The 27,003-nt window shown below is 45.9% G+C and overlaps 1 protein-coding gene across 6 annotated transcripts; it reads right to left on the reverse strand.

Moving 5' to 3' along the window:
- Nucleotides 1-56: 56 nt before the first annotated feature.
- Nucleotides 57-25,648, reverse strand: TRAF5 (TNF receptor associated factor 5). 6 transcript variants are annotated; one of them, XM_080586344.1, is made up of 14 exons: nucleotides 18,285-20,775; nucleotides 18,007-18,208; nucleotides 12,687-12,831; nucleotides 11,948-12,172; nucleotides 9,763-9,820; nucleotides 8,350-8,451; nucleotides 7,340-7,504; nucleotides 6,962-7,039; nucleotides 6,505-6,579; nucleotides 6,147-6,239; nucleotides 5,353-5,493; nucleotides 4,669-4,837; nucleotides 450-4,158; nucleotides 57-131 (listed from the first exon to the last, which is right to left on the reverse strand). In XM_080586344.1, the coding sequence occupies exons 4-13, from the start codon at nucleotides 12,160-12,162 to the stop codon at nucleotides 3,581-3,583; spliced, it is 1,674 nt and encodes a 557-aa protein (XP_080442470.1). In that variant the 5' UTR covers nucleotides 12,163-12,172; nucleotides 12,687-12,831; nucleotides 18,007-18,208; nucleotides 18,285-20,775; the 3' UTR covers nucleotides 57-131; nucleotides 450-3,580. The 6 variants fall into 6 exon arrangements, with proteins under 6 accessions (XP_080442470.1, XP_080442474.1, XP_080442469.1 ...); XM_080586348.1 differs by lacking the exons at nucleotides 18,007-18,208; nucleotides 18,285-20,775 and adding an exon at nucleotides 25,047-25,648 and having other exon boundaries at nucleotides 5,365-5,493; XM_080586343.1 differs by lacking the exons at nucleotides 18,007-18,208; nucleotides 18,285-20,775 and adding an exon at nucleotides 25,047-25,642.
- Nucleotides 25,649-27,003: the final 1,355 nt, after the last annotated feature.

The raw sequence follows: 27,003 nt of genomic DNA on the forward strand, positions 1-27,003 counted from the left end.
AAAGGATAACGCATAACACAGACACCACTGCTCCACTGGAGCCGATTAACAGCACCTACCTCGGCCTCTCAGCTCCTCCTGTGAGGTTGCACAGAGCGTCCTGCTTTTTTCATCCTTCTGGTTATCCATATCTAGCACGAGACAAAACCACGTTCACTAACATCACCTCCAAAAGCCTTTGAGGAAAAAGGGCATGCCTCGCACCCCTGTGAGGCAAAACTTTAGGCAGTCACCCTCCTGCAGCAGGAACCGGCAGCCCGAGCCCCCCTTCGACCAACACGACGCGATTTTTTATTTTTTTTTTTCACGCCAGGGCAGCCACCGCGAAGGCGGCCGGCGCCTGACGGGGCCGCGGACGAGGCGGAGGCGCGCGGGCCCCGCGGGGCGCCGCCATTTCGGGGGGCCGGCCCGCCGCCGCCTCACGGAGCCCGCCCCGGCCCCGCACTTACCGGGGGCGGCCACAGCGCTGCCCCGGGCCCCTCAGCGCCTCGGCTGCCGACCCGGAAGCGTTACGGCGGCGACCCGGAGGCGGGAGGCGGCGGCTCCCGGCCCTCCCCGGCCCGGCACCGCCTCCCGGCCGGGCGCCGAGCCCCGCCATGGCTGGCCCGACCCAGCCGCCGGGCCACGCGCACCGCACCCGGCTAGGGAAAGGCCCGGGGCGTAGGAAGAGACACTCAGTTACAAACGGTCAATAAATACATTAAAACATACCGTGTGCCCACGTAGAAATACCATACGCTCTTCCGTTACTTACTCCACACAATATTATTGAAAAGTTTTGGTTTTTTTTTTTTTCCCCACACAACAACAAAATTCTTCCCGAATACTCATACACCATTGTTTCTTTTCTTTATTGGGAATGGGATGAAATTTAAAATCCAGTGTACAAGTAGTAAAAATTGCTGAAAATCTTAAACGTACAATTCTCAACCACTGTAACAAAATGAACCGATTTAAATAAGGTTGTCTTTAAAAAAATCGATTTTCTCAACTAATTCATTATAAAACAGGCAGTATTTCAAAAGGGGTGTTTCCATCACCCAGGATGAATTGTTTGTGCTTCAAAATTTTTAAAGGAATATTCATGACAAACAATAAAACCTACTGGTAAGTAGAGAGATTGCAGTATGAACTTTCTACAACCAAACATGCTTTCAAACTCTGTCCAGCAACACACCAAACACTTACCCACATCACTACACCATCACCAATTCCAACAATTAGAAATGGAGTTTTAATAATACTTAGCTCTTTTCATGCTCAAAATTCTTCACAAACATTTAAACAGTCCTAACACTTCTGCAAGTATTATTATCCCCATTTTACGCTCGGGGTGGCGGAGGCAGAGGGGACTGGTAATTCGCCACGATACAGACCGCATCCTTTCCCTCTTGCCTCAGTTCTCCAAGTTCTTTGTCACTTCCTTAATTTTACACTTCATGTACTGGAGAGTCCTAGGAAATGCGGCTGACATGTTTCCATCTGTGGTTATTAGGCAAGCTGTGCCACTTTGGATGTTACATGACAAATATTAAAGGAACAATTAACATGAAGTCCACATCAGAGGCTCAGAATTGATGTCCTAAAATGCCACAACATCTTAAAAACAAGCTTACTCATTCTGTAACAAAGTGTTAAGGACATAAGGACTAATTCTCTCTGCTGTACGGACAAAAAGGACTGTAAAAGTCAGTCATGGTAGTACAAAAGAATAAAATTTGGCCCTCATCATCTTCCTGGGAACACTGAAAACCCCAACAGTGGCCCAGCATGTACTGACATTGTACAACAGAAAGAGCATCTAAACGAAAACAAAGTTTCTAGATGCGCTATCTTACCAGGACATACAAATAACTAAGGTTTTTCCTCCTCTACCCCTCAAATTTGAAAATACATGAGTCTGAATTACGTCTTAGAAACTGTGTGGAAAAGTAAATGTCTAGCAGTGAGCTTCCAGGTATAAAATATGGTATTTTGCCTTCATCTTACTGACAATCCCCAATTGTATTATTTCAGTTGATACTAATATTCTGCACAGAAAAGGCATTTCTGATTTTGCCACATTTGCCCTCTTGAATTTTCTACCTTATACCTTGTAGTCTGTGCCCCATTTTGATTTTTATCCTGCCTAGTTTAGTCTTACTCTAAACCCAGCATGATTTCATATTATCCTTTTCAAAAGCTTCAGCTTTGCTCTGCCACTGGACTGCAGGAGCAATGGATAACATTTCAATGCTTTGCTACCTGATCTCTAAGAGTTGAGGGACACAAAATTCTGTCACTTCTAACAGCAAAATGACCAAGTGTGCAAAATTACATCCCTCTTACAAGCACCTAAAAGGCTACAAAAAGGCACATAAATACTTTGTTGCTTGTTGTTTGGTGCCTGTTCTTGGCATTTTTAGTGTGTCTCCAATAAACGACATACAATGAACATGTTCCCTTGCAATATGGTGGGAACTTGGGATAAAAATGAAGATCTTCAGAAGTACTTCACAGCTAGCAGTTATTGCTCAGCAGCTCTCCTTTCAACAAATGCTAGAGCTGCACTACCACCTGTGAGAACCGTGTTCCTACGGCAACCTCAGTCCCAAACCTCATTCCCTAATCCATTTCCCCCTTCATTCCCAAACATCCAAATTTCTAGCAGAGGGGAACGATGCATGTTATGTGGTCTTTTTCCCTAACAGATATCCAAAGCTATTCCTGCCTTCTGTAGAGCTGGTAGGCCAGAAAGCATCTCTTTTGCACAGCTGAAGAAGCAAGAATGAGAGATTTGTCCCCCCTTGGCAGTGCAGCCAAAAGGTGGCAGGCTGGCTGAGCACCTCACTTATGGCCATGTCCTGAGAGGTGAGAAGCACATACGGCTTCTTTTGACTTCAGGTGGGGACTGTGGATGTTGATCACCAATGGAAATCAGTCCCAAGGCACTAGGCAGGAATGAAAAAGACATTAACAAAGCTGCTGTGACCTCCTATATAGTTGAAATATCAGGCTAGAAAAGTAAGAGGCATTGGCATCTTCCTTTGGGCTTCCTTGAAGGAAAATGGAAACAAAAAAGGAATGCAAGATCCCTGACAAATGTCTGGCTGAAGCCATTTCTCACTGCTTCAAAAATCCAGGAGATTAAGGGATCATGATACATTGATTCAAATGAGCTAATGTTGAAATGTTTCCATTTCAGACAAGTGCAATGCACTTGCACATTGTGTGAGAGTGGCAGGAGCCCACAGGCCTGCTTGGGCTCCACAGGGTTTTCAGGACGATTTTCATCTCCGAATGCCAGTTTCATGATGTGAGCCAAGCATTCACACCCAGCCTGCACTAAGCCAGGTCAAAGCACTGGACTGAATGCATGTTCACATCACATTGGACTTATAGCTGCCTTGAAACCGCAGCCCTGAAAAAAGGTTAAAAAAGGAAAGCCTGACACTTTGGCAATTCATTATCTGTTACGTAGTCCAAAAGCCTCAAAACATATCAGTAGCTCGACTAGTGGCAATTCACTATTGCATGACTGGTAGTCACAAAGAAAGCATTTCTTAATAATTAAAGCAGTCATATTGATTGGGTGCTTTTTTCACAATTCCTCCAGATCAGTTAAATCCACAACTACTTTCAAGAACAGCGTGTCATCTCTAACATAGGTATTCTTTGTGTTCTCCAGAACCGTGTGCGGCACAAAGCGCGGACATCCAGAGGCAATATTCATTTCTCCATCCGGCCTTTTGAAGCTGCTGCTGTTGGGGTCAGCTCTAAAGATTTCCACAATGTGATTTTTTTTCCCACTTTGGTCCAACAGCATAAGCGTAACTTTTTGCTTGAAAGGCCAAGGTAACAGTGAGTCAAACTCGCCTCTCATGACTACAAAGTAAAGCGAGACGTGCGTTCCCTTGCCTGAGCCATCCCCATTCAGATATGCTCTCGCACATAACCTGTACCCACAGCGGCTGGTGTAAAAAGGCTGGCTGAATATAGAGAGCACACGGCCTTCCACTGCTTCTTTTTTCTTCATCTTATAGTCCGTGATTTTCCAAATTAATTTCCCACTGTAGCACGTGCCTTCCAAAAGCTTAAATCGTTCTTCATTCTTATTGAGCTGTGCTTTGTGAATATTGATCTGGAGATCATGTTTGCTGGACTGACCTTCCAAAACAACTGGAAAAAAAAGAAATATTCAGTGAAATAAAACGGTCAGAACACTGTCAGAACACAAAGAGCGACCAGACTGGAGCTGACAATATGTAAGAACAATACTGAGTAGAGACTTAACTAATGCTAACAGCACTACAGCTGTTGACTTTTAAAAATTATTATTATTACTGTAATTGCAGCAGGTAATCGAACAAGGTAAAACATGACTGCAAGCCAGATTTAATGTCTGACAACAGACACTACCACTGCTAACATCACAGTGCTCCAGCCTGACCAAACCCAGTGCCTCAGGAATTCAGGAGCTGGGCCCTGCGGTGACACTGTGGAGTAGGGGAAGGTGGGAGGATGTAGCACACACAACCACAGGTTGGTCTTAGAAAGCAAGAATAAGCAAGTTATTTCTGGCTAAGAGCCGCAACTGACTGACTGCAGTACCAGAGCCTCTACTTAGCCACCACAACATCAGCAAAAATCCCAAACCCACGCAGAAAAGAGACAGAAGTCCCAGCATACCTAAGCGCTGATCGTATGACTCCATAAGGGCAATCTTCTGTTTTACATTTTCAATTGTGTCAAACAGGGGTCGCAAGTCTAATTTACTTTGCTGCTGGTTTGCCATCTGTATTAACTGTTTCACCTGCGATTCCAGACGTGCAGATTTATCCAGGTGACTGGCAAGAGCCTTCCCAGTTAGTGCCATTGGAAGAGGGTGGGAAGTAGAGACAAGAGACATTCATAAAATCAGCCATTCCATTTGCAACAGAGAAGTCTTTAATATGTCAGCAATACCAGCTACAACGTGCAATCAAAAGTAGTCTGCTGCCTTAGGAATGTAACCAAATGTTCCCTCTCTCGGCATTTACTGACTGAGAAACCATCCCTCATTCAGGTCCGTTCACTCTGCAGTACTTCATTCAACTACTTATTCAAATTTACACCTTCCTATTTACTATGATCTAACCATGGGGATTTATTTAGTGTTTTTGCCGGGATCAGATATCCAGACTTCTTTATTGGTTAAAAGAAGAAGACAATACTGTACTGTAAAAACCAACAGCAACGACAACAAACCAAGAAGGGCTTGTGAAATGTCTGGGAAGCAGTATTTGTTATTGTCTTGCTATTAATGACAACTGGATACACATATTTCAGGATGCAAGAAAGCAATTGGCCAAAAAGGTAAAATCAATGTCTCACCTGCGTGCTTACCATCAAGTTGCTATTTTTACCGAACAGCTGTGTAAACTGTCTGAATTCTTTCTCACACTTTTTAACAGCCTCTGCTAGCTGCTGGATTTTAATCTCTTTAGATTCCAGGCTCTTGTACAGGTCAGATATCTACAAACAGAAAAATACAGTGTAAAAACTCCAAACATAACAAAACGCCCAATGATTGCATTGAAACACACGTGATAGTACAGGAAAAAGAAGAAAGGTTTATAATGCAAAGTCTCTAGTTTAGCTAGATAATTCAAACTTTGTGGATGAGCTCTGGCAAATACTGAACATCCCTGCACCTTAAACCTGACCAGTTGCTGCCCAGCTTACAAAGCAAGATTTTTAAGCCACTGTGTTAATGTGGATTTAGGCAGGAGGCTCTGCACTGCTCTGTACTTCCTCTACAGAAGGGACACCTTGGGCGTCTAAGGGCTCCTTTTCAAAGCAATCTGACTGGCCTCTGAAACCTTACAATGCTCTATCTGCAAACCGTGAGGCAACTGTAACAAGAGGCTGAAAGCAAATGAGGTGAGCAATGGCAATGAGCCTCCCATTGTGCCTGCCAGAGAATATACGTGCCTGAGCACAAAGAGGTTTCCATCTAATTGCCTGACTTCAATAGAAGAGCTTATTCTGACTTCCGAGGTGTGCAAAGACAATAAAAACAGTCTTTTAAAGTATAGTTGAGCTAAAATAGGCAACAAATGCAAAATCTCGTATCGTCCTCCAAGCAGCCAAGAACTGTTGAAGAATGCTCATTAAATATGACTTACCTGTTCTTCCAATCTAGAGTTCTTGTCTAAAATCTGCAGCATGTGTTCCCTCAGGGCACCATTTTCATGTTCAGCAAGTTTTCCTCTTTTAACCTTAGTGAGGCAGAGGGAGAAGTGAAAGAATAAAATAATCAGATGCACAGATTTGTGAAGCTGGTGGGTAAAAAATATATTGATGCAAGCACTTAAAACATCCCCTCTGTGATTTGGAAGTCAGGGAATGGCAGTACTGGTTCTCTGTGGTAGCATCTTAGCCAATACTAGAAACGGTTGTGAAAGTACAAAAAAATGGTTATTTTGATTAATTATTCTGATTGGTTTGGAGCCCCAAAGCAAGCAAAGATTTATAAACCAGTACCTTTATAAGACAGCCATACTGCTTATACGGGCAGTCCACTTCAGTCTCAGGACACACAGCGTGATGCTTCTCAATCTGTATATATTAACAAAAAGACTTGTAATAAAATAAATATTAAATTACTTATTGCACTGATAAAATCTGAATACTTGCATGAAGGGTGAATAAAGGCCAATATCATGACTGATCACATAAAGAGGAAAATGAATATTTAGAGACAATAAGCAAGCTTGGTGTTCTCCCATACTGCTAAATACCAGAGCTTTGCCATGACCAAATACCTCATTTGTCAGGTGGGACACATATCACTTACAGGCGATTACACCAAACAAAGAAAATACTTGGAGTGATGAAGATTTATTGGTGCAAGCCAATGCTTGCGTCTATGATGCAAGTTTCAGTTTTCATAGAAGTGTGCAATTTACTGAATCACAGTATGTGAAAGAACTACTAGTACCTCCTTTTTTAGAATTATTTGTGAGCAGTTTTGGAGACAAGGCACAGGATAATCAGGACAGTCATCTTTCTCGTGATTCTGGGGAAAAAGAAAAACAACACAACAGTTTGCATTTTTCTAAAGTAGTATACATAAGGAAAGCTATTAAGTAATCATAAACATGCATGTACAAGCCCCATATCACATTGTTGGTCCTAAGAGAGCAACAGTAATTGGTATCATTTAAAGCAAATTTATTATGCTTTCTCCTTCAGCTACTCAGCCAAATTTTGCTTCATGAGTAGAAAATCCCCACTGCAGTGTTAGAAATTTTTTACTCAGAACTATTAGGAGGTAAAACATTTGCTATGGATTCCAGGGAACATTTTATAACCTTACCTTTATATTAATTAACATCACATATTTATTACAGTACTGACACATTTCTTCTCGAAATTTACAGTGCTGACTCAAGTGATCTTTCAAATCTTTTCGAAGGATTTGATCAAAACATCCATCGTTAGTGCACTGCAGACTTTCAAACAAACACTGTTGAAGATGCTCCTGCAACACATAACAGCAAATTAAAGCCCAGTGTGTTTCTCTGCATCTCCAGTTGTCCAACAGACACACAGAAATATTTGGCAGTCTGGTAACAAATAAAAGTTCGTGCACACCTTCCTAGTGTGAACTTAAAACTACAGCAAACCTGAAAATTTAGTCCTGTATTTGATTTCTACTTTTCATTCAAAAAGATCAAAATGGCCAGTACACCTTGGCAAGTTTTTCTGAATCAACTATCCCACTGTGCCTAAGTGTGCAGAAATTATGTACAGACACTATGGATATACTAAAGCTATCTCTGAGCTTACTCCTTGGATAGCTGGAGCCAGGAGGCTTACTGTCATGGCTCTGGGATTTCCCTGGCCTCAGGCCCTGCTTAGCAGCATGGCAGGGAGGTTACATTGAGCACCAACCCACTAATCTCCTTTGTGTCACTCTCCCTGATGCTGCATCACACTGCACAGACATTCTGATGTGAGTTATCCTTGCTATTTTTATCATTTTTAAATTCTCACATTATTAGTTTCTCACTATTGCATAGAAAACCCTCAGAATTTGACCCAATATGATCCTCCTGAACTTGCAAAATGATAGATGCATTCATAGCAACATAAAGCAAATGGTTCTTATTAAACCACCAAGGCAAAGCTGGAATAAGCTTACAGCCATAACATTTTAAGCATGGCTATACACTGTGAGTAACAAATGTTAAGTGATAGTCTATGCACTTAAACCACATTGCTACAAAAACTCTGAAATCTGAAGACAATCACTGAAATTTATCTTATAATACACAAAATTTGCATGAAAATCAAAGGCTTCAAAATTTGATTGAGCAAACTCACCTGATATCGCCCCAGAATTATTTTTGAATTGCAGTCAGGGAAGTTTTTGCAGAACACATGCAAGTTCAGAACTTCTCTTTTACAACAGTTGTCTTTGAATACCTGTAAAGGAGTTAAATCAGTCTTCATATATAGTTATATGGGATATTATAAAATATATAAAAAACAAATATTGGTAACAGATAAAAGTCCATGTCGAAAAAAAACTGCAACAAATCTTCTAAGCACCCAAGTGTAGACTCCGTAATTGTCAGTATGGTTCTTGGTAATTCTTACTAAAAATACCGTTAAAAACACAAACTAAAACTTATATTGTGAATCTTCTAGTAGACACGGTGTTCTCTCCCCATGTAGTTACTCCACAGGTGCTAATCCACCTCTCAGCCTGCAGGATTAGTAGCTCAGGAGCTACAAAACCAGTGCCTGAATGCAGAAGAAACTGGGCAGAGCTACAGGCCCCGAAGACCAAGTCAGCTGTGTGTACTGTTCCAGCAGTGCAGAGCACCTTTGGGATGGCGACGATGTTCACACACCCCATCTAGATAGGCTCTGAGAAACAGCACTGTTCCCAGTTCTGTAAGCAGAAGCAAAGTAAGCTCTCAGAGCAAACTTTCAGTCTTATTTAGAGATCTACCTATACAGAGCATTATACAGCTGCTCTGACGCCTGCTAATGTCATTAAGATTTCCACAGGGTAGAAGATAGCGAGTGAAAAACAACTATCACATGGACAGTCACAATTTCGTCTGAGGAGTAAGAGAGAGAGAGGGGAAGGAAACATTTGATTTCACTGGGAAATTCATTTTGGCAGGACCAAGTATGTAGCATACTTTCAAGCTTTGGCATATAAATAAGAACAAATGCATCCATTACAAATATTCAATAGGCTGCAAAGTAAGAAATATGAACTTGTCTTTTCTTCTAAGAAGTTACCAAAAAGCAAATTAAGTCTGCTGGATTAATTAGATATTACAGAAATAATCAAGGCAGCAAATTAGAACCAAGTCAAAAATCAAAGACAATTAAGTAAACAAGATCCCCCAGCAAGTTCGGGGATAAAAAAGTAAGTCAATAAACTCTCGCTATAAAATATAAAACTCCACTATAAAAAACATCCAAAGACTAGAGAAGATTTAAAACACTGTGAAACTACTTGACAGTTTACTGGAATACAGAGGACTGAAGTGAAATAAGTTCAGAACGTGAGGTGTAAAATGAAGCTTTAGCTGTACATCCCGATTTCCTTTCTGAGAGAACATCAGTGAATATACAATTGCACTCAGCATTGTTTCATACGACAAAAACTATTCTTCCCCTGAGGACTAAAAGACGCAGATCTGCCTCGTTCTCATCTGTCTTATTTTTTCCACGCAGATGGTCATTGCTGAAGCAACTGCAACTACAGCCACTTACCTCGTGCATTTTTATTGCTTCTTTGTCGACAGGACAGGTGGGTACTGCATTCAGTTCTCTAGATTAAAAGAAAAGTTGCATTAGCCCTCAGAAAATTTCATTTATTTTATAAAATGAGGCTATGCTACAATCTGCCTGGCAGAAGTCAGTACTAGATACATAAGTGACAAGGCAGAATACTCACATAATGTGAATGGCTGAATTTCAGTATGGCAAAGGGTAAAAGGGAGGATTTCCCTCCATTTTTATGAAGCCCTTTAAATGGTCAGCTATACCTTGAAGTCTGAATTTAAGTATCTCTTATTGCAAGATTTCATTCCATCTGTTGACACATTTCTTACAAAGCATCACAAAAGATCCTTTATACCAAAGCAATACTTTGTTTGTGAAATCACTAATGTTCTAGTTCGTTAAACTATCCAAGAAATACACACCCGGTCCTGTTAATTTACTAGCTCTAGAACAGAATGCTAAACCAGGCATACCTTCAATGTTCAAAAAACATTTTGGGGCTTTTGCACAAGCGCCAGGTAGTACAGAATACAAGCGAAAACAGTCTTGCTACATGGATTGGTACTTGAAGCAGGTGGTTACCTAACAAGTAAGGATGAGGAAAAGGCAGAAGCATTTAACATCTTTTTTGCCTCATTATTTAATAGCAATGGGAGATCTTGGGTAGCCTGGACTTTAGAGTTGGAGGATCATGACTGGGGGAGCAGTGACTTTCCATCTGTGGTCACAAAATTGTAAGGCAAGAGCTGTATCAGCTTGACGTTCATAAGTCTCTGGGGCCTGACAGGATTTGCTTCAGAGAGCTGCAGGAGTTAGTGGACGCTGCAGCTGGAGCCCCCTCAACAATTTACCAAAGGTCGTGGCAGCCTGGGGAGGTCCCTGCTGACTGGCAGCCAGCACTACACCCGTCTGCAAACTGGGCATGAGAGAAGGCCCAGGAAACCACAGAGCTGCCAGTGCAACCGACTGAGAGAGAAATGTGTTCACACTTGGCTGGGCGATGAACTGGCTCGATGGTAGAGCTCAGAGGGTTGTAGTGACTGGGGCTGCATCTGGCTGTGGGATGTCGCCAGCAGTGCTCCCCAGGGCTCGACTTCAGGGCCAGATCTGTTCAACGCTGCTGCCGACGGTCTGAGTGCAGCAATGGAGCACGTCCTCAGCTGGCTGGCTGATGGTGCTCAACTGGGAGGTGCTGCTGGCTCCCTGGAGGGACGAGAGGCCTTGCAGGGGATCTGGATAGGCTGGAGCTCTGGGCGACCGCCGAGAGCACACAGCTCAGCGCAGGAGAAGGCTGTGTGCTGCGCCTGGGTGCCGTGATGCAGGCCATGGGCTGTCCGGTCTGGGGAAGAGGAGGCTGAGGGGCAGCCTCGCTGCTCCCTACAGCTTCCCAAGGCAGGGAAGCACAGAGGGAGGTGCCAGGCTCTGCTCCTGGGAACTGATAGCAGGATGCACGGGAACAGCATGGAGCTGGGTCGGAGCGGGTCAGACTGGGCACAAGGAAATATTTATTTACCCTCAGGGTGGTCAGACACCGGGACAGGCTTCCTAGAGAGGTGGTTGATGCCCCATGCCTTTCAGTGTTCAAGAGGCAGTGGGACAATGCCCCCAGTAACATGCTTTAAATTTTGGGGAGCCCTGAGGTGGCCAGGCACTTGGACTTGATGGTCTTTGAAGGTCCCTTCCAACTGACCTATTCTACTCTATTCTAAAAATCAATGCAAGAAATACAAAATCCAATCTAGCATGCCCCAGTCCTCTTTAAAGAAGTGATATGGAAGCAAATGAAACCAACCTTAATCTAACCACCAGTACCAACCAATAATGTGAAATAATTCAAAAAAAAATCACCTGAATAGTACAATAATAGAAAGACAGACCTAGACAGTGTCTCTCTCAATAAAGTTTAAGTTTACATCAAAAATTTCCTTATGCTGACTTTCATGCAGTTACCAAAGCAATCCCATATTCCTTACCAGCACCATGTAAGGTCGTTAGAGATATCTTTAAAAGACTGAGTATGCAGTCATTAAATTCAACAGTTTCCACTGACTCCTACATATTATCAGACGATTACTATTGCTGTGGTATTTACTGTTGATTTATGAAAGGTCCTGACTTCTGTTCAGAACAGGAGGATGGGGAGCATGTAGATACAGAAGGAGTCTGTACTAACCGCAAAGTAAGAATGCACTGCTGGCAAAATCGGTGACCACATCCTGTCTGGTGGGGATTGTGAAGGACTAGGTGGCAGTAGGCACACTTGTACCGGTCCTCTAAGGTTTCCACAAACTTGTAGTCAGCATCAGGTTCGAAGTCCAGAGAAACAGCACTGGCAGAGTTCTGGCGTGTGAAGATGCCTGAGAGACCAGTGAGTTCGTCACAGGCCATGGAAGCTGCACTGTAAAACCACATACAGGAAGAATCCCGTTAAATGCTCACAGTCAGTCACGTCACCTCAGCTACAGCTTACAGCAGACTGCCACCCGTCTGAAGGTTTTCATTTGCAGAAAGGTCCAACAGATTTCAGAGGGAAATGGGGCATCGACTATAGAAGAACAACACAAGGCTCAGAGGACCACAAGACGGTGTTTACATGACAAGCACTAAAACACACTTTATAAGAAGCTTCATAATCTGAAAACTATTCCCCAGAACAGAGTAAAAATAATCCTTAATTCCTTAATCTTTTTGCAGCATCTGGTAGTCTCAAAAAATTAAAACAGTCAGAGGTGCAGTCGGGGAAAGCAGAGGCCTAGTCGTGACCTTAATGTTTGCCAGGAAAGTCTACATTTAATGTAAAGCCCTCCCACATGGTATTCCGAATTCATTGCACTGGTGCAAGCAGAAGACAGCTTTGTGATTCATGGCAAGGAACATACAAAAAAAAAAAAAAAGGAGCAAGGAGATTTTACCTTCAGTTTAGGTGTTATAGGAGTCAAAGCCTCTTAACTTGACATCTTTCTTTTTCCAGCTGATCACTCACAGCAGTAGACTATACTCCTATTTTTTCAAAATTTTACTTAATTACATGCAAGTTCTCGGCTATATTAATCCTGCCTGCAAGATGTGATGAAAAAAAAAAAAAGGAAGATTGCAGTCAGAAACGTGACATAAGTTTTTCACTCAACTTAGTAAAAGCTCACAGACAGCAGATGAATGCTATGTTAGTTTTCTAATAGAAAAAACCAGCAACATTTGTTTCCAGTCCTAATAGTCACAAACCTTAATGTTTGCCCTGGTCCTTCAATCTCGCAGTACTTTTTTGCAAGTAGCCCAAGACCTAGAGCTGCTCAGGTTTTCATTTCTTGCAGCTCTGCATTCAGAATACATTTATACTCACAGGATGTGTACAAACACGCAGTGCCTGCCACAACCACCTCCTCTTAAATAAAAAACATAACTCAAGAGTTTGCTCGTTGGCTTGTGTGTCTGTACCTCATTCCTGACAGCACAAAACTCACTGTGAACAGGCGTTACAATGAGGCAATTAAAACACTTACCCTCCATCTAAAGCACTGCCTGTAGGGTTATAGCGATGCAGAAGTTTTTTATTTGCGTGAACTCTAAGGCACCCTGCGACAGAGCTTTGGCTCTCAGGACGCTTCACAGGGAGGTGCTCGATTTTGCGGCCGCACTTCAGCAGACTGCTTCCCTGCAGGCACATCACCCTCCCTGTCAGTCACCTGAGTCACTTTTACTGGCAGCAGCTTCTCCCCGAGAGGTCTGACTCAGCTCCTGCAAGGTCACAGAGGGTGCATGCTGCTTTAGCGGGGAAGCAGGGCTGGCACATCACCATCAGCAACCCCACAGCTGGCATGAGGCAGCACGCCAAGTGCTGATGCGCTGGCACGCCGCGTTCAGCTGTGGGCTGCTGGCCTAAGAAAGCAGCGATGAGTGTGGTGCAGCATGGAGCTCAAGCATCTCCTGGGGTTCAGAAAGCAATGTGCATTTTCTTTGCTGCTTCGAAATCCCACTCTGGGCAAGGAGATCCTGAAGGTAGAGAGCCAAGCCTCCTTGTTGGCTCTGTGGGGTGCCCACCCACTAACCTACAGGACAGGATGTCAAGCTTGTCAGTCACCATTGATCATGTCATCTGACCCTTCCTCCTCCGAAAACAGGGTTTCCATTCCTCTGGTGCTTACTAAGGAGTGATTTGATTCTCCTCGTGCCCAGCGGGGACCCAAAGAGGCAGCCCAAAGGGCTTACCAGCCTTGTGCCTCAGCCCAGTGGCAGGGGGCTTCCATGGCAGGTGAGTGATGGCCACGGTGACCTGTACAGCATGAGCCATCTGCAGACAAATCTGCTATGAACCCACTGCTCAGCGGGAACCCCAAAACATATTTCCCTCCTCTTGGTTACAAATGCTCCTTCCCATTTAAGTAACACCCAATTTCTCCAGTCCTATCACACTACAGGACTCACATTGTCTGGTGTTACGGATTTAACAAGTTGATGCTGCACTGTGTAAAAATCACACCAAAGATAAAAATCCACGATTATCAACTTTTGCCTTTAAGGGTCTGCACCAAGACCCATCCACACCTAGACAACTCAGGACATTTACCATCGCTGCCAGCTGTTTTATGACTGCTGTAGGGTTGGTGGCCATTTTTATGAGGGAACAGGCCACAGGAGGTGTTTCTGTGAGGAAACAGGCCACATGGAGCATTTTTGTCAGGAAACAGGCCATGCGGGGCATTTTTGTGAGAAAATGGGCCATGTGGGGCACTTTTGTGTGAAAACGGGCCATACGACATGCATTGGCCCCACTAAGGACCCCAGGGTGGCCTCAGCCCCTTGATGGCCCAGCATCTTCCTGTCATTTCCTAGCACAATCCTTCAGCCCAGGATCAGCTCTTCCATAGGGCTGGGACTGAGCAATGTTGGGCATAACTCAGAAAAGGGGCACTTTTTGCCACATGCCAAAGCCAGGCCCACTGCCTAGGCGAGCCCTGAGGAAGGCTGAGGTGATGCCTGGGTGACATACCTGCCACCAGCCAATGCTCAGCGTGATGCATCCCCACCGCCACCACAGCGGCTCTGGGCTGGCTGTAGAAGCCCTTCTTCCCCTCCCAGCCCACGCCTGTTCTCTTTGAGCTGAAACCAGTGGGAAACCATCGGGGGAAAAAGCACATTTTGCGCGTGTGCGCCCGCCGCTGGTTGACTGAATCAACTTCCTGCTTGCGCCAGTGCCCGGCCCACGCTGGAGCTGAGGTGTGCTTTCACTTCTGCCTGCTCACGGCCGCGAACAAAGCGAAGGCATCCTCTCTTTGCATATGCGGCGAGTTTTTCTAGCGTGTGTGTGAAGTGCAATGTCGTTTGAAAATACGCAGCGCTGGTGGGCCCGTGCTGCATGGCGATGCTCTTGAAGCAGCCACGCACGACAAAGCGACCCCCCTGCAAAAGCACCCCAAAAAATGAAACAATCTATAGGCACTGAAAATCTACATGTCAGAATTGGATCTCTATACAACAAAATGAACAGAATTAACTTTGACCCCACATTAGAGAAGCGGTTTGAATCACCTGAAGCCAAGCCCAAGTCCTGCAAAGAGGTACCAAAGGGTGGGAGCTGAATGGCAGCACAGCACAAAGAGCTCGCTGCCACGTCCCCATGTCGTTTCAGCATCCCAGCCCTACCTACACCGACAGCAGAATACGCAAAACGCTTCTGGAACAACTTCTATATGTAACTGTGTTGCATGCAGATGCTTTAATCTCACTGGAAATAATCCAAGATGGAGAAATTTCATAACACAAATACAATTTCTTAATTGGGGGCTATCCAGTTTTAATTACCACCACACCAGATGAAGGCCAAGCATTTCTGGAAAAATGGTCCACACTTGGCATATCTTGCTGTTCAGAAAAGGAGTAAGACACGCAGAACAAAAGAAGAAAAATCAACATGGGGATGACTTCCTATCATATGGCCATTATATTAACATTTCTAAACCCACATTAAAGCAGTTCCCCCCAGCAGTGATGCTGCCTGTCCACGTCACCAGCAGTCAGAAAGGAGAAGACACAGTGTGCAGCACTGATATTGAACTATCACATTTTTTTTAGCCATGTACCTACTGCACACAGAGAAAAACGCCCCTGCAATGCGGTAGTTCTTTTTTAAGAAAGTATGTTTTTCCTGTTTTCTCTCACGTGAGAGTAAGTTCCCAAGAGAGGTTATCTCATTGCCACATAAGCTACGAGCACATCAGCCACCACAGCTGGCTGTTGCACCGAAATGTCCAGACTTGTAGAACCAAGGCCCAGGCACCAAATGCCACCATGCCTTGTAGACGGAGAAGGGCAAGTATGTGAATTATTATCACAGGTTTGGTCATTAAGCTTGGACAAGAACACAGGATGCTTGGCCCTGCTGGCTAGCAAGTAAGAGGCGCTACCAGCTGAGAGCACAGTCTCAGTCAGGTTCACTGTGTAAAGGAGGATAATGCTCAGCTATGCTCCAGGGTTGCGGCACTGCTCAGTAAAAAACACCGTGATCATTTCCTTACCTATCATGCTTCCATGAAATACATATAATAGGGCATGAAAAGAAGTTATACACCTGTATTCCTACACTCTAGCTCTAGTTCAGCTCTATTGCTTTGCCCCAAGATGCTTGCTAGGGAGAGGTCTTAGAGGATGCTGTGTCCCTCCCTCTGAAGATTATCTACCTTATACGGCCTACCAGAACTCGAAGCCTGCCTTAGTCATGACAGGGTAAGTTTTGTAAAAATCAATACACTTTAGAGGTTTAAGATCAATTCACTTCATTGGGAGCTGACAAAGAAATGATAGAGGGGAACATACCTTGCATTAAAATGACCCTCTCCAAGCTGCCTTATAAACTAGGTAGATTAGCTGCCTCCTGTACTTTTGAATTAAAATAACCAAGTTATATGATTTACTAGTAATAGAAGGCTTCTCCTTAAAAACAGGAGACAACAAAGATATGCCCCAACTCTTAATGTACACATCTGAACAGGTAACGGTCTGCTAAAGGACTACCATTAATGTCTACTCACGTTTAAAATACATACTGATTGAAGGTACAGTAGATTATATTGAACCACAGAAAGAAAAGCAGATGATGCCACCTGACATCACTGCTGGATCATCCTTGTCCCTCCTAACCCGGGAAGAGTTACAGTATCTTGACCGCTGATAACAAAACAACTAGCAGAGTCCCTGCAGGGAGAAGGAGCCTGGCTCCACCACTTTTGGCCTCTCAGCCCTGAGGTCACGGAGCAAAAGGATCCAGCACAGACTCACCACTGATAAGCAGGGCTCACTCCTTCTTCACCTGGCAGCAAATCAACCCCCAAAGCTATCCTGCTATTGTCCTAATTGCTTAAAAATCACAGTGCAGTGACCAACTGGTATCCACAAAAGAGTACTTCCAACAGCAATCATTTCCTATCGGATATGTGCCTGTGGCCCCATAGAGCTTGTTGCTGCAGAAGGCAGCAGAATCAAATTTGATTTCATTTGTATTTAGGCAATACTATCCCATTCAAATTCCAGTATCACCTTATTCTAAAAGCACAATAAAACTTTACTAAGCAAGCATCAATTTGCTAATTTCCAAAGGCAAATTTTCACTAAGCGGAGTAAGGCAGTATGGTTTTCGTAAGCATTACAGTAAATCCCAAAGCATTACAAAAAAAAAAAGAAAAAGAAAAAAAACCACTTGACTTCATTATTTTTAAGGCATAGATTACAACACAGATAGCACTTTAAAAATTAAAAATACACTCATACAACTAACAAACCATATTGGGTGCTGAAGTAGCTTTGATTTTACGGCCAGCTTGCTTATTTGCTATTTTCCCTGGACTTCCTAATCACTCATTCATTAATTTTATATCATCAATAAATCTCTCTCCATCTAACCAACACAATGTTATGTTACAGTAATATGGACTTTTGTCTTAAAATAATCCCATTCACAGCTGGGAATTAATTTTCTTCCTAACACTGCCGGAGGTTGCATTCAAAAGTCATTAAAAAGAAGAAGAAATCAATGAAACTACCCTATAACCTAGAAATTAAAACAAAACAGAACACAACACACTTTTCTTTTCCCCCCAATGGCTGCATTTCAAGCCAGAAAACCCTGATGGTCCTCAAGAAAATATTGTACAGGTCGTTCTCTATCAGACTACCGTGCTGCAGAACTGAGCAATTCTTTCATTTGACATTCACTTCTGCATCAACACATGGATGTTTTACCGTCTTCCTGAGCACCAGCAGAAATTCACGCAGGAAGGCAGCCAGCAAGTCTCACCGCCGTTACAGCCCGGCACTCAGCGCGACAGTGCCGGTGTGGCGGGTGAGCGCCGTTCCTGAGATCTTTCAGACTCTGAAGCCTCCTCCTAACGCAGCCACGCAGCACCCACGCATCCCCCTGCAACAGCTAGTACCTGAAGAGCCACTTAAGGATGACAAAAGGTTATAACAGTATTAAATTCCTGCCCTCATTAACGAGACGCGTTTTGGTAGGACTGTACCTGGAAACTGTAGCTGATCCTCAATGGGGAGAAAATGAGAGAGACAGAGAGAGAGTGAGAGAGTGCGCACGAGTCTGAGCTTTGTGGTTAAAACAACAGTACGAGCATTTTAAAACAGCAAGGGAGTGGAAATCCCCTGGTGTAGCTTTGAAAAGATCACGGCTAAAACAGTTTCAGAGGTGCTAGGACAGAAGAAAGCCATTGAAAAGTATTTTCCCTTGCAGCACTGATGTAGCGACTGCAGAATTTACTATCTGGAGTAGCATAAGGTTACCAAGAACTTTTCTCTTCCTCCTGGAAGCCGAGGAAACTGCACCAGTTTGAACACGGAGCTATATACAGGAACTTACGCTCAAGGCTGCATGGGCATTTTACATTTGAACTGAACTTTCTAAGTGAAATAAAATGACTTTTATGAAAATAAATGTTTATATTTAGATTTGCAATAACTAAAGTGGCCATACATCCTAATTATTTCATAGCCTGAAGTTAATTGCACTTGCAGCATTCCCGGCAGCCTTCACCTCCACAGACTGTGTACGTCACCCTCCTTTCCCCTGACCAAGCCACACTTCCCCTCCCGTAGTGCCACAGGCTCCATCTCTAGCCCCTCCACTGGCTTTCTGGTCTCTTCTCCTAATTTATTTGGTATGTTTACAAAGAAAGCCATCAGCTTGAGTACTGGGCCTTGGCTTGGTCAGTTAGATAAGCCCCTAACTAAGCAAAGTAATAACAATTACTTGCCCCGCGAAGTTATCTTATTTTCTATAAAAGCAAAACATTTGAGCACTCCTGTTGTTTAAAATTCGGGTATTCCAAAGAAAGCTTCTGTTCTGTCTCATAGCAAACGCCACACATACTCTCTTTAGCCTTTTCCCTTTAGTTAAGCTTGCTCCCAGAGCGTTTCTAACCTGGTTCAATCACTATCTCCCCTTCCAGGTGGCATTTCAGCTTACCACATTTTCCTGAACCTTCCCTGAAGCCCTGGAACAGCTGTGTCATCGCTGAGGTCAATACAACGCTGGTAAAATGAAAGATCTATTTGAAGGCCTGCTTCTTCTTTATGTGATCGATTAAACTGATCCAAGATGCATTTCGAGACATAGCCTAAGCCCACTTCTGTGTTTAAGCTCTATAAAACAGCAGGTACCGTTTCGTCCTTGCAATGTCCTTAGGATGTGCCTTGGTCGAGCAGCTGGCTAGGCACAGCCTCTGCAGGCTGACATCAGGAGAGTGAAACAACTGTCATGGGGATTCTCCTTGAAACGGGCAGCTCTGGAGGAAGCACCCGTCCCGCCGGTGCCGTCGGGAGGCAGCGCTGCAGAGAGCCTAACGCAGTGAGCGCAGCTCCAGGAAGCGCCATCTGCTTCTGGGAAGCTTTGGGGAAAACCCCAAATGGAGAAGTTGAGTAGGAGCAGGATCTTCATTTTAAACAATTTCACTCTGCAGATGAGTAGCAGGCGACGGGCCAGTCTTGTTCATGGGCACCCCTTGATTTCCTCCAGTGCTAAGCGCAGTGCTGAGGACTGACCACGGCAGGAGGAACCAGCAAGGAGCATCAGCAAGCACAGAGCACTCATGACAGGATGACAGTAAGTGAAAAGACAGAAGGGAAGAGCATTTAGGAATGAGGGGAAAGAAACAAAGATGCGGGAACAACATAAACAAGCAAAAAGTACGGAAATGAGGTAACAGTAAGGGATGGAGAGCAAGACAATGAACTTTCTTTTTCTTTTTTTTCTTGAAGGGTATCAAAACCAAAGCGAAGTCCTCACTTTCCCTAACAAATAATAGGCCACCACACATTTTGCATGACTAGGCCCAAGAAGCTTTTAACATTACCTCTCCTTCCCCGCCACGAGTCACACACCGTTCAGTCACTGCGGCCATTAGTACCTATTCAAGGCACAGAAGTCTTATTTTAATTCTCCGAGCACACAAGCATCTGACTTGGTCTTAATGAGTGACTTAATCAGCACATACACAGAAATCTGAATAAACTCAACACTTATCTCTCTGAATTACTAGGACAAAATCAAATTCTGCTAAGTTCTCCAGGACACAGGAGATTTTGGCAGGCCACCCACTTTTCAAATGCTCACTAGTTCCAGGTGTTAAAGACTTCTTTCACCCCAGCTGCAGGAATTCACGAGCCCAGTGGATTTTGCTCAAATACACACATGCATCTGATGACATACAGATACACGTTTCTTAGCCACAGTCCTCACTGATAGGGAAATCATGAACGTCAGAAACCGAATGGCAGCAGTGACCCCATGAACTTGCTGCTGGGGAAGTGATGACAACGGAGATTGTCACCATTGTCTTTTCTTAAAAACAAAAAAGGGGAAAGGACACATTCTTAAGAAGTCCTGATGAGATCAAGCAGGACACGCCGGAGGTTTGCACAGGTAGAGATGGGGAGGTGCTCTTGCAGAGCCCATTATCAGGTGAGCTGCCATGTAAGGATGCTAACACACTCAGGGTGGCACTCAGCCCCGCTCTTGCTGTTGGCACCACTTTTAGCTTTATTATACATATCATATAATTATTATACATATATATATATGTAAGTTTTAGCTTTATTATATATATTATATATATTATATATTTAGCTTTATTTTACTGAACAGCATCACTGCGTTTTTAGCGACCTTAAGGTGTGCCTCATGCATCGCCAAGGTCAATGTTGGTAATTCCTCAGGGAACAACTGCCCTGACACGAGGTTTAATGTCAATGACAAAGAAACAGACCAGTTTTCTCCACAGATAGTGCCCAGTAGCCTTGCATAATGTCTGCCATTGAATAAGTGTTCCGGTGACCATTGATACCTGCTGTCTCTAGGACAATGTTAAGAAATGAAACCTCTGATTTTGCTTTCATATTTAGTAAGGACCACGTTCCAGTTTCAAGTGCATGGATTCATTGTTGGCTTAGGGCAGAAACTCTGTGTCAGAAACTGATAACAGCCTCTGAGCAGATGAGGCTGAAAACTGTACGGGCTTACCAATGATAAGACCTCACAGCAACTATTTTGGGCAAGACTACTTTGCAGATTGCTCCTCTCCTTGAGGCTTGTTTCATCGCTAGGTGGCTTTGCGTAACAACAATAAATAGGTTTTGCATTTCAGTATTACCTTCCACAAAATACGGACACAGCAGCATAGAGAACATGGTATGCAGACGTCAATATACTACAAACATAAGCTTGCTTTAAGAGTTCCCCACACAAAGACAAATACGCTTATCTATGAAGCACTCTGGGCAGTTCCATATCAAAACCACTGTGGTTTAGGGTGCAGACAGTTTCTCACATACTTATTTACTTGTTGCAAGGCTGAGCCATGGAGACTATGGAAATTTTTGCTACGTTTTTATTAACAATATGCATGACTCAAGTTTCCTTACCCTCCCGAGCAGTGCTGCGCACCAGGGTAAAGAGGTTAGCCTCTTTCCTGGGCTGAGGGAAGAAGGTGGAACAACTGCATGTACAACCCAAACCAATGCAGATAAGAGTGGGACGACTAACAGCATGAACATTAACTCTTCACGGTCACGAGCCAAGAAACTTGGGAAGAAAAGGGCCAGAAAGCAAAACGAGGTTCTGACACTGTCACTGCAGATCAGGGCACAGACCCAAGGGGGCACTGGACGTGTCAGCGTGCTGCTCCTGGCAGGCCACCAAGCACTGCAGAGAATGGGATGCCTACAAGGTGAAAGAAAATACCTCTATCACTGCACTTACCAAGAAGATTAAGAACCCAACAAATTCATACAGACTCCTTGGAGTGCCAGAGAAAGAAATGCTCTCTCCATAGCCAACCACTTATTGAAGAAAAATCACCTCTATCTCTTTATAATCAAAGGCTCAGAAAAAAAGAACTGACGAAGATAAAGGCCTAGACGTTAGCTTAAAGAAAGGACACAAATAAAGCCAGGGAGATCAAGCACCCAACACGTCTGTAGCTGCACACTGAAAGCGTTTTTGCAGTTATCCAAACAATGTTGAGCACAAAACGAATAGTTCCTGCCCTATCTGAGACTGGGACTATTAAATAGGTTTGTCAGTGAAATGGACAGTGGGACCGAGTGCACCCTCAGCAGGTTTGCTGACGACACCGAGCTGTGAGGTGCGTTTGACTCACAGGAGGGAAGGGATGCCGTCCAGAGGGACCTGGGCAGGCCTGAGAGATGGGGCTGTGTGAACAACATGCCGGTCAACAAGGCCAAGTCCTACACCTGGGTCTGGGCAATCCCAAGCACAAATACAGGCTGGGTGACAAGAACATAGAGAGCAGTTCTGATGAGAAGGACTTGGGGATGCTGGTTGATGAAAAACTCAGTATGAGCCAGCAACGTGCACTTGCAGACCATAAAGCCAACAGCATCCATCTAATGCAGCGTGGCCAGCAGGGTGAGGGAGGTGACTCTCCCCATCTGCCCTGCTCTGATGAGACCCCACCTGGAGCCCTACAGTCAGCTCTCGTGCTCCCCGCACAAGAAGGACATGGATGTATTAGAATGAGTCCAAAGGAAAGCCATGAGGATGCTCAGAGGGCTGGAGCACATCTCCTACGAAGACAGGCTGAGGGAGTTGGGGTTGTTCAGCCTGGAGAAGTGAAGGCCCCAGGGAGACCTTACAGCGGCCTTCCTGTGCCTAAAGGTGAATACAGGAAAGCTGGGGAGGGACTCTTGGTCAGGGGGTGGAGTGACAGGACAACAGGGAATGGATTTAAACTAAAAGAGGGGAGATTTAGATTAGATATTAGGAAGAAATTCTTCACTCAGAGAGTGGTGAGGCACTGGCACAGGCTGCCCAGAGAAGCTGTGGATGCCCCATCCCTGGAGGTGCTCAAGGCCAGGCTGGATGGGGCTTTGGGCAGCCTGGTCTGGTGGGAGGTGTCCTTGCCCATGGCAGGGGGGGTTGGAACCACCTGGTCTTTAAGGTCTCATCCAGCCCAAACCATTCTGTGATTCTGTGACATGACCTGTAGCTCCTGACCTGGACTGCAGCTCTCTGCTTTTGATGGCTACGCAAAAATTATGTTCCTGTCTTCAGGAGACTGTTTAGCAAGCATGTGGGTGAAATAACGAGCTGTCTGGCTTCTGTTCTTTGAATTCATTTGAAATTCCTTTTGTCAGTGTCTCCAACAACAGCTTCCTAGCTTTAAAATCTTGTTCTCTCCTGGATGTCATTTCTCATGCTCTCTAAACTCCATAATTACTACTTTGGTGCATCTTCCCATGACCTACGCAGCGTCAGCGAGTGCCACAAGCTCTTCTTTCTTCCTTCCTGACTTGACTTCTCTCCAGGCAGTTAACACCTCTTTAGCCAAAGCTTCCTGCCAACTGCTCGCAAGTTCACCGTACCGCTGCAGACCATCTGCCTGCAGAAACTGAACTCTGGGTCCCTCCTCCAGCATCTGTGCCGGGGATGATGGCCAGCTCGGACGCAACCCACTGCCTTCCCCACGGGCCCCCTTCTGCCCAGTCCCTCGGTACCTGCGTTTGGCACAACCAGCCAGGATTACTCTTGGGTTCATAACCTTCATCTCTCTCTCTCTCAGCTTAAAGCATTAGATCTCCACAGTGTCTCACCAACTTTTTCTGCTTCGTATCTACATACAACAGAATATTTCTTGTCTACTTACACACATAAAAGCCTTGTCCATGCTCTCATCCTCCTCCTGCTTTCCAAATACCTGGTTCTCCTGTAATGTGATCTGTACTTCTTATTTATCCGTCCTGGATGGTTCAGGGATCATTTTTCTAAGCCACAACTACAACCACATCACCTCTCACTTCTCCACTGCACCAAAACCCCAACTTTCAAAGCCTGTTCTCCTCTCCATGCTCTCAGAGCCCAGCCTCCCTCCACTTGCTCCATCACCACCTCTGGCCAGATGACGATACCAGGCTCCGCTGCTTAACCGTCATACACCTGAGCAAGCGCGTACTGGCAGGGCAGGTGTTTCGGAGGGATGTTAGTCATCTGTTCTACCTCACACCTCCTTTGCCAAGCAGCTGCAAACAGCTGCCTTCTGGTGAGCTGTGGAGAGCTGGAGGGCCCCTCTTGCTCTGCCCTGACGCCAGCTGCAGGCCCCCCTGTGCTCGCACGCCGCGCTCCTGGCCCCGACGAGCGCTTCTCCCCGTGACAGCAGCGCACGAGGTGATCAAGCTGGCAGCGAAGGAAGCTCCTCTGGTGGCGTCAGGCTCTGCGTAACAGACGAGCACCGCGACTCGGGCGAAGATAAAAGGCACCAACGCAACGCAGCCGGCGGAGCCAACACGAGGCGCGATGCGGGGCCAGGTGGGCACCAGGGCTTTCTGCTCGGCACGCGAGCCGTGCCAGGTCGGCCGGGGCTGCTCTAAAACACCCGCTGCCAGCCCCCAACAGGCTTGACCCCGACACACCCCGCTATTTTCAGCGTGCAGCCGCAGCCTGCCGGTCACCCCGCAACTACCAGACGCCAGCTACGAGGGCACCTGCTCCTGGAGATAACGGGAGGCCGAGATGAGACCAGCAGCCAAGCCACCGGGCAGCAGCACGGGCTCCCCATTTCCCCTCTGACCCCAGCCCCGCCGCAGCCCACCCCGGTGCCCCCAGCCCAGCCTTCCCGTCCCGGTTACCGGCAGGAGACCGGCCCCCAAATCCCCCCAGATCCCCCCCAAACCGCCCGGCCCCGCTCCCCGCCCCCTCCCCTCAGCGGCCGCGGCACCTGCCGGGCCCCGCCGCTCGCCGCCTCCCGGCCCCGCCGCACCTGCCCCGGAGCTCGCTGCCCGCCGGGCCGGGGCCGGGGCCGGGGCCGGGGCCGGGGCCGCCGGTGGCGGCGGGTGGCGGCGGGAGGCTCCGTGCCGGTGTCGGGGCGCGGCTCCGTGCGCGGCGGTGGCGGCGGGGCTGGGGGGCGCGGCGAGGGAAGCGCAAGCGCCGCCGGCCCCGGCCGTGGCTGTCGGTGCCGCCGCCGGGAGCCGCTTTCGGTTTCACGGCGGCCCCGGGGCGCGGAGAGCCCGGCGGCGGAGCGGGGCGCGCAGGCTGGAAATAGCGCGCAGCCGCGCCCCCGGCGCGAAATGGCGGGGGGCTGCCGCGGCCCGCGCCCGGCCTGGGGCGGCGGCTGCTCGCCCGCCTCGCCTCCGAGCCCCCCGAAGGCCCCTGAAGCCCCCCCGAAGGCCGCCGCCGCCGCCTCAGCCCGCTCCAGGCCCTCCGGGCAGGGTCGGCAAGGCTGGATCCGGGCAGCCCGCGCGCACCTCGGTGCCTGCCCCGAGGATGCGCGCTTCCTTCGCTCTTTGCATCTACAGGGCCGAGGTAGCCAAAGGCCGGGCCGAAAGTGCCAGGAATAATGCCACTAGCTCTGCCGCGTGTCGTGTTCTCAAGAAGGAATTTGTACGAACTGAGAAACGCACCCATTCCCGAGCCAAGGGGACCAGTGCAGCCATTTCCACACAAGGTCCCCATCGCCTCATGCTGCAGATCGTTCTTTCACATTTTTTCATAACCCCCCCCCTTTTTTTTTTTTTTCGTTTTCCAACCTTAATGATTCTAGGATTAAACTGCCTCTAAGAAAACCAGTCTCTAAGGAAAATACCATCCTAGCGCAGGAACAAAAAAGCACGAAGGTGGATGAAAACCAACCAGACTCCGTTGCCTCAATTGTCTTAAGAGCATGCTCTAAGTAATAATAATAATAAAAAGTTTCAGAAAGATTCTTCTAATGCTATGAATGAAAGGGCTGGGGCTTGCCACTCACGTGTGTCTGTCCATATTGCATTAATTTTCCGGGAGTTCTGCAAAGGTGCAGAGACCAGTGCTGCAACTGAGAACTTACCAAGAACTCCCCCTTGCAAAATTGAGGATTTTTTCTTTTATGAATATCCTGATTAGTCTGGGTTCTTCCTCTCTGGGAAGTTTACTGAGACATCAGTCAGAGCAGCAGGCATTATATTTCTGCCAGTATTTATACATAAAGGTAAAGGAATAGCTTCTTTGGAGGTGGGATTGGGTTCCCAAGACGGACATTTTCTGTGCTCACAATCCTCAGCCTACTGCAAAATGTTTTAACTCCCCCAGAATGTAGCTTCGTGGTGACAAAGAGGGTCTGTCAAAAGGACCATCAGGTATCAGGGTGCCGACCTTACTTCTGACATTGCAGCTCTTGATACTCGGTGAGCGCAACACAAGACTTCTTTTCTATTAGGACAAAGTCATGTTCCTGGAGCAGATTGTGATCCCTGAATCTCTGAGACTACTTTTGTGATAGTCCTAAGGAAACCTTCCATGTCAGTAACGGCAATGAGGCTTTATTTTGCTGCTATGATTATTTTGATGTACAAAACTACACAAGTAGGATTTATTGAAAAGTTCTACTTCAGTATCACTTTTAGGATGTCCATTATATAAGTGGGCTAGTTGCTTACTAAATAGTCCAGATACTCTTGTTTGTATACTTTATTCTCTCCTCCCTACTGGAGTAGCGCTTTTTTCGTCCTTAATTCACCACTAACAGGCTACAAATGGTGTTAAAGAATTTACATTTTTCTTCTGTATTTCACATACAACTTCCTACGACCTTAAAGCACATCTCTTATCATGCCGGTGCCTGCTTTTAACTCACTCCGAGAAAGGTAAACTCTGAGGTTTAGCTATTTCAACCTCAGGAAGAACTGGAGGTTCACCACATTTATTAAAACTACTGAGTTGCATTCAGCACATTTTACAGCTAC

The sequence above is a fragment of the Anser brachyrhynchus genome (genome assembly GCF_964034855.1).
Source record: "Anser brachyrhynchus genome assembly, chromosome: 3".
NCBI classification, from domain to species: domain Eukaryota; kingdom Metazoa; phylum Chordata; class Aves; order Anseriformes; family Anatidae; genus Anser; species Anser brachyrhynchus.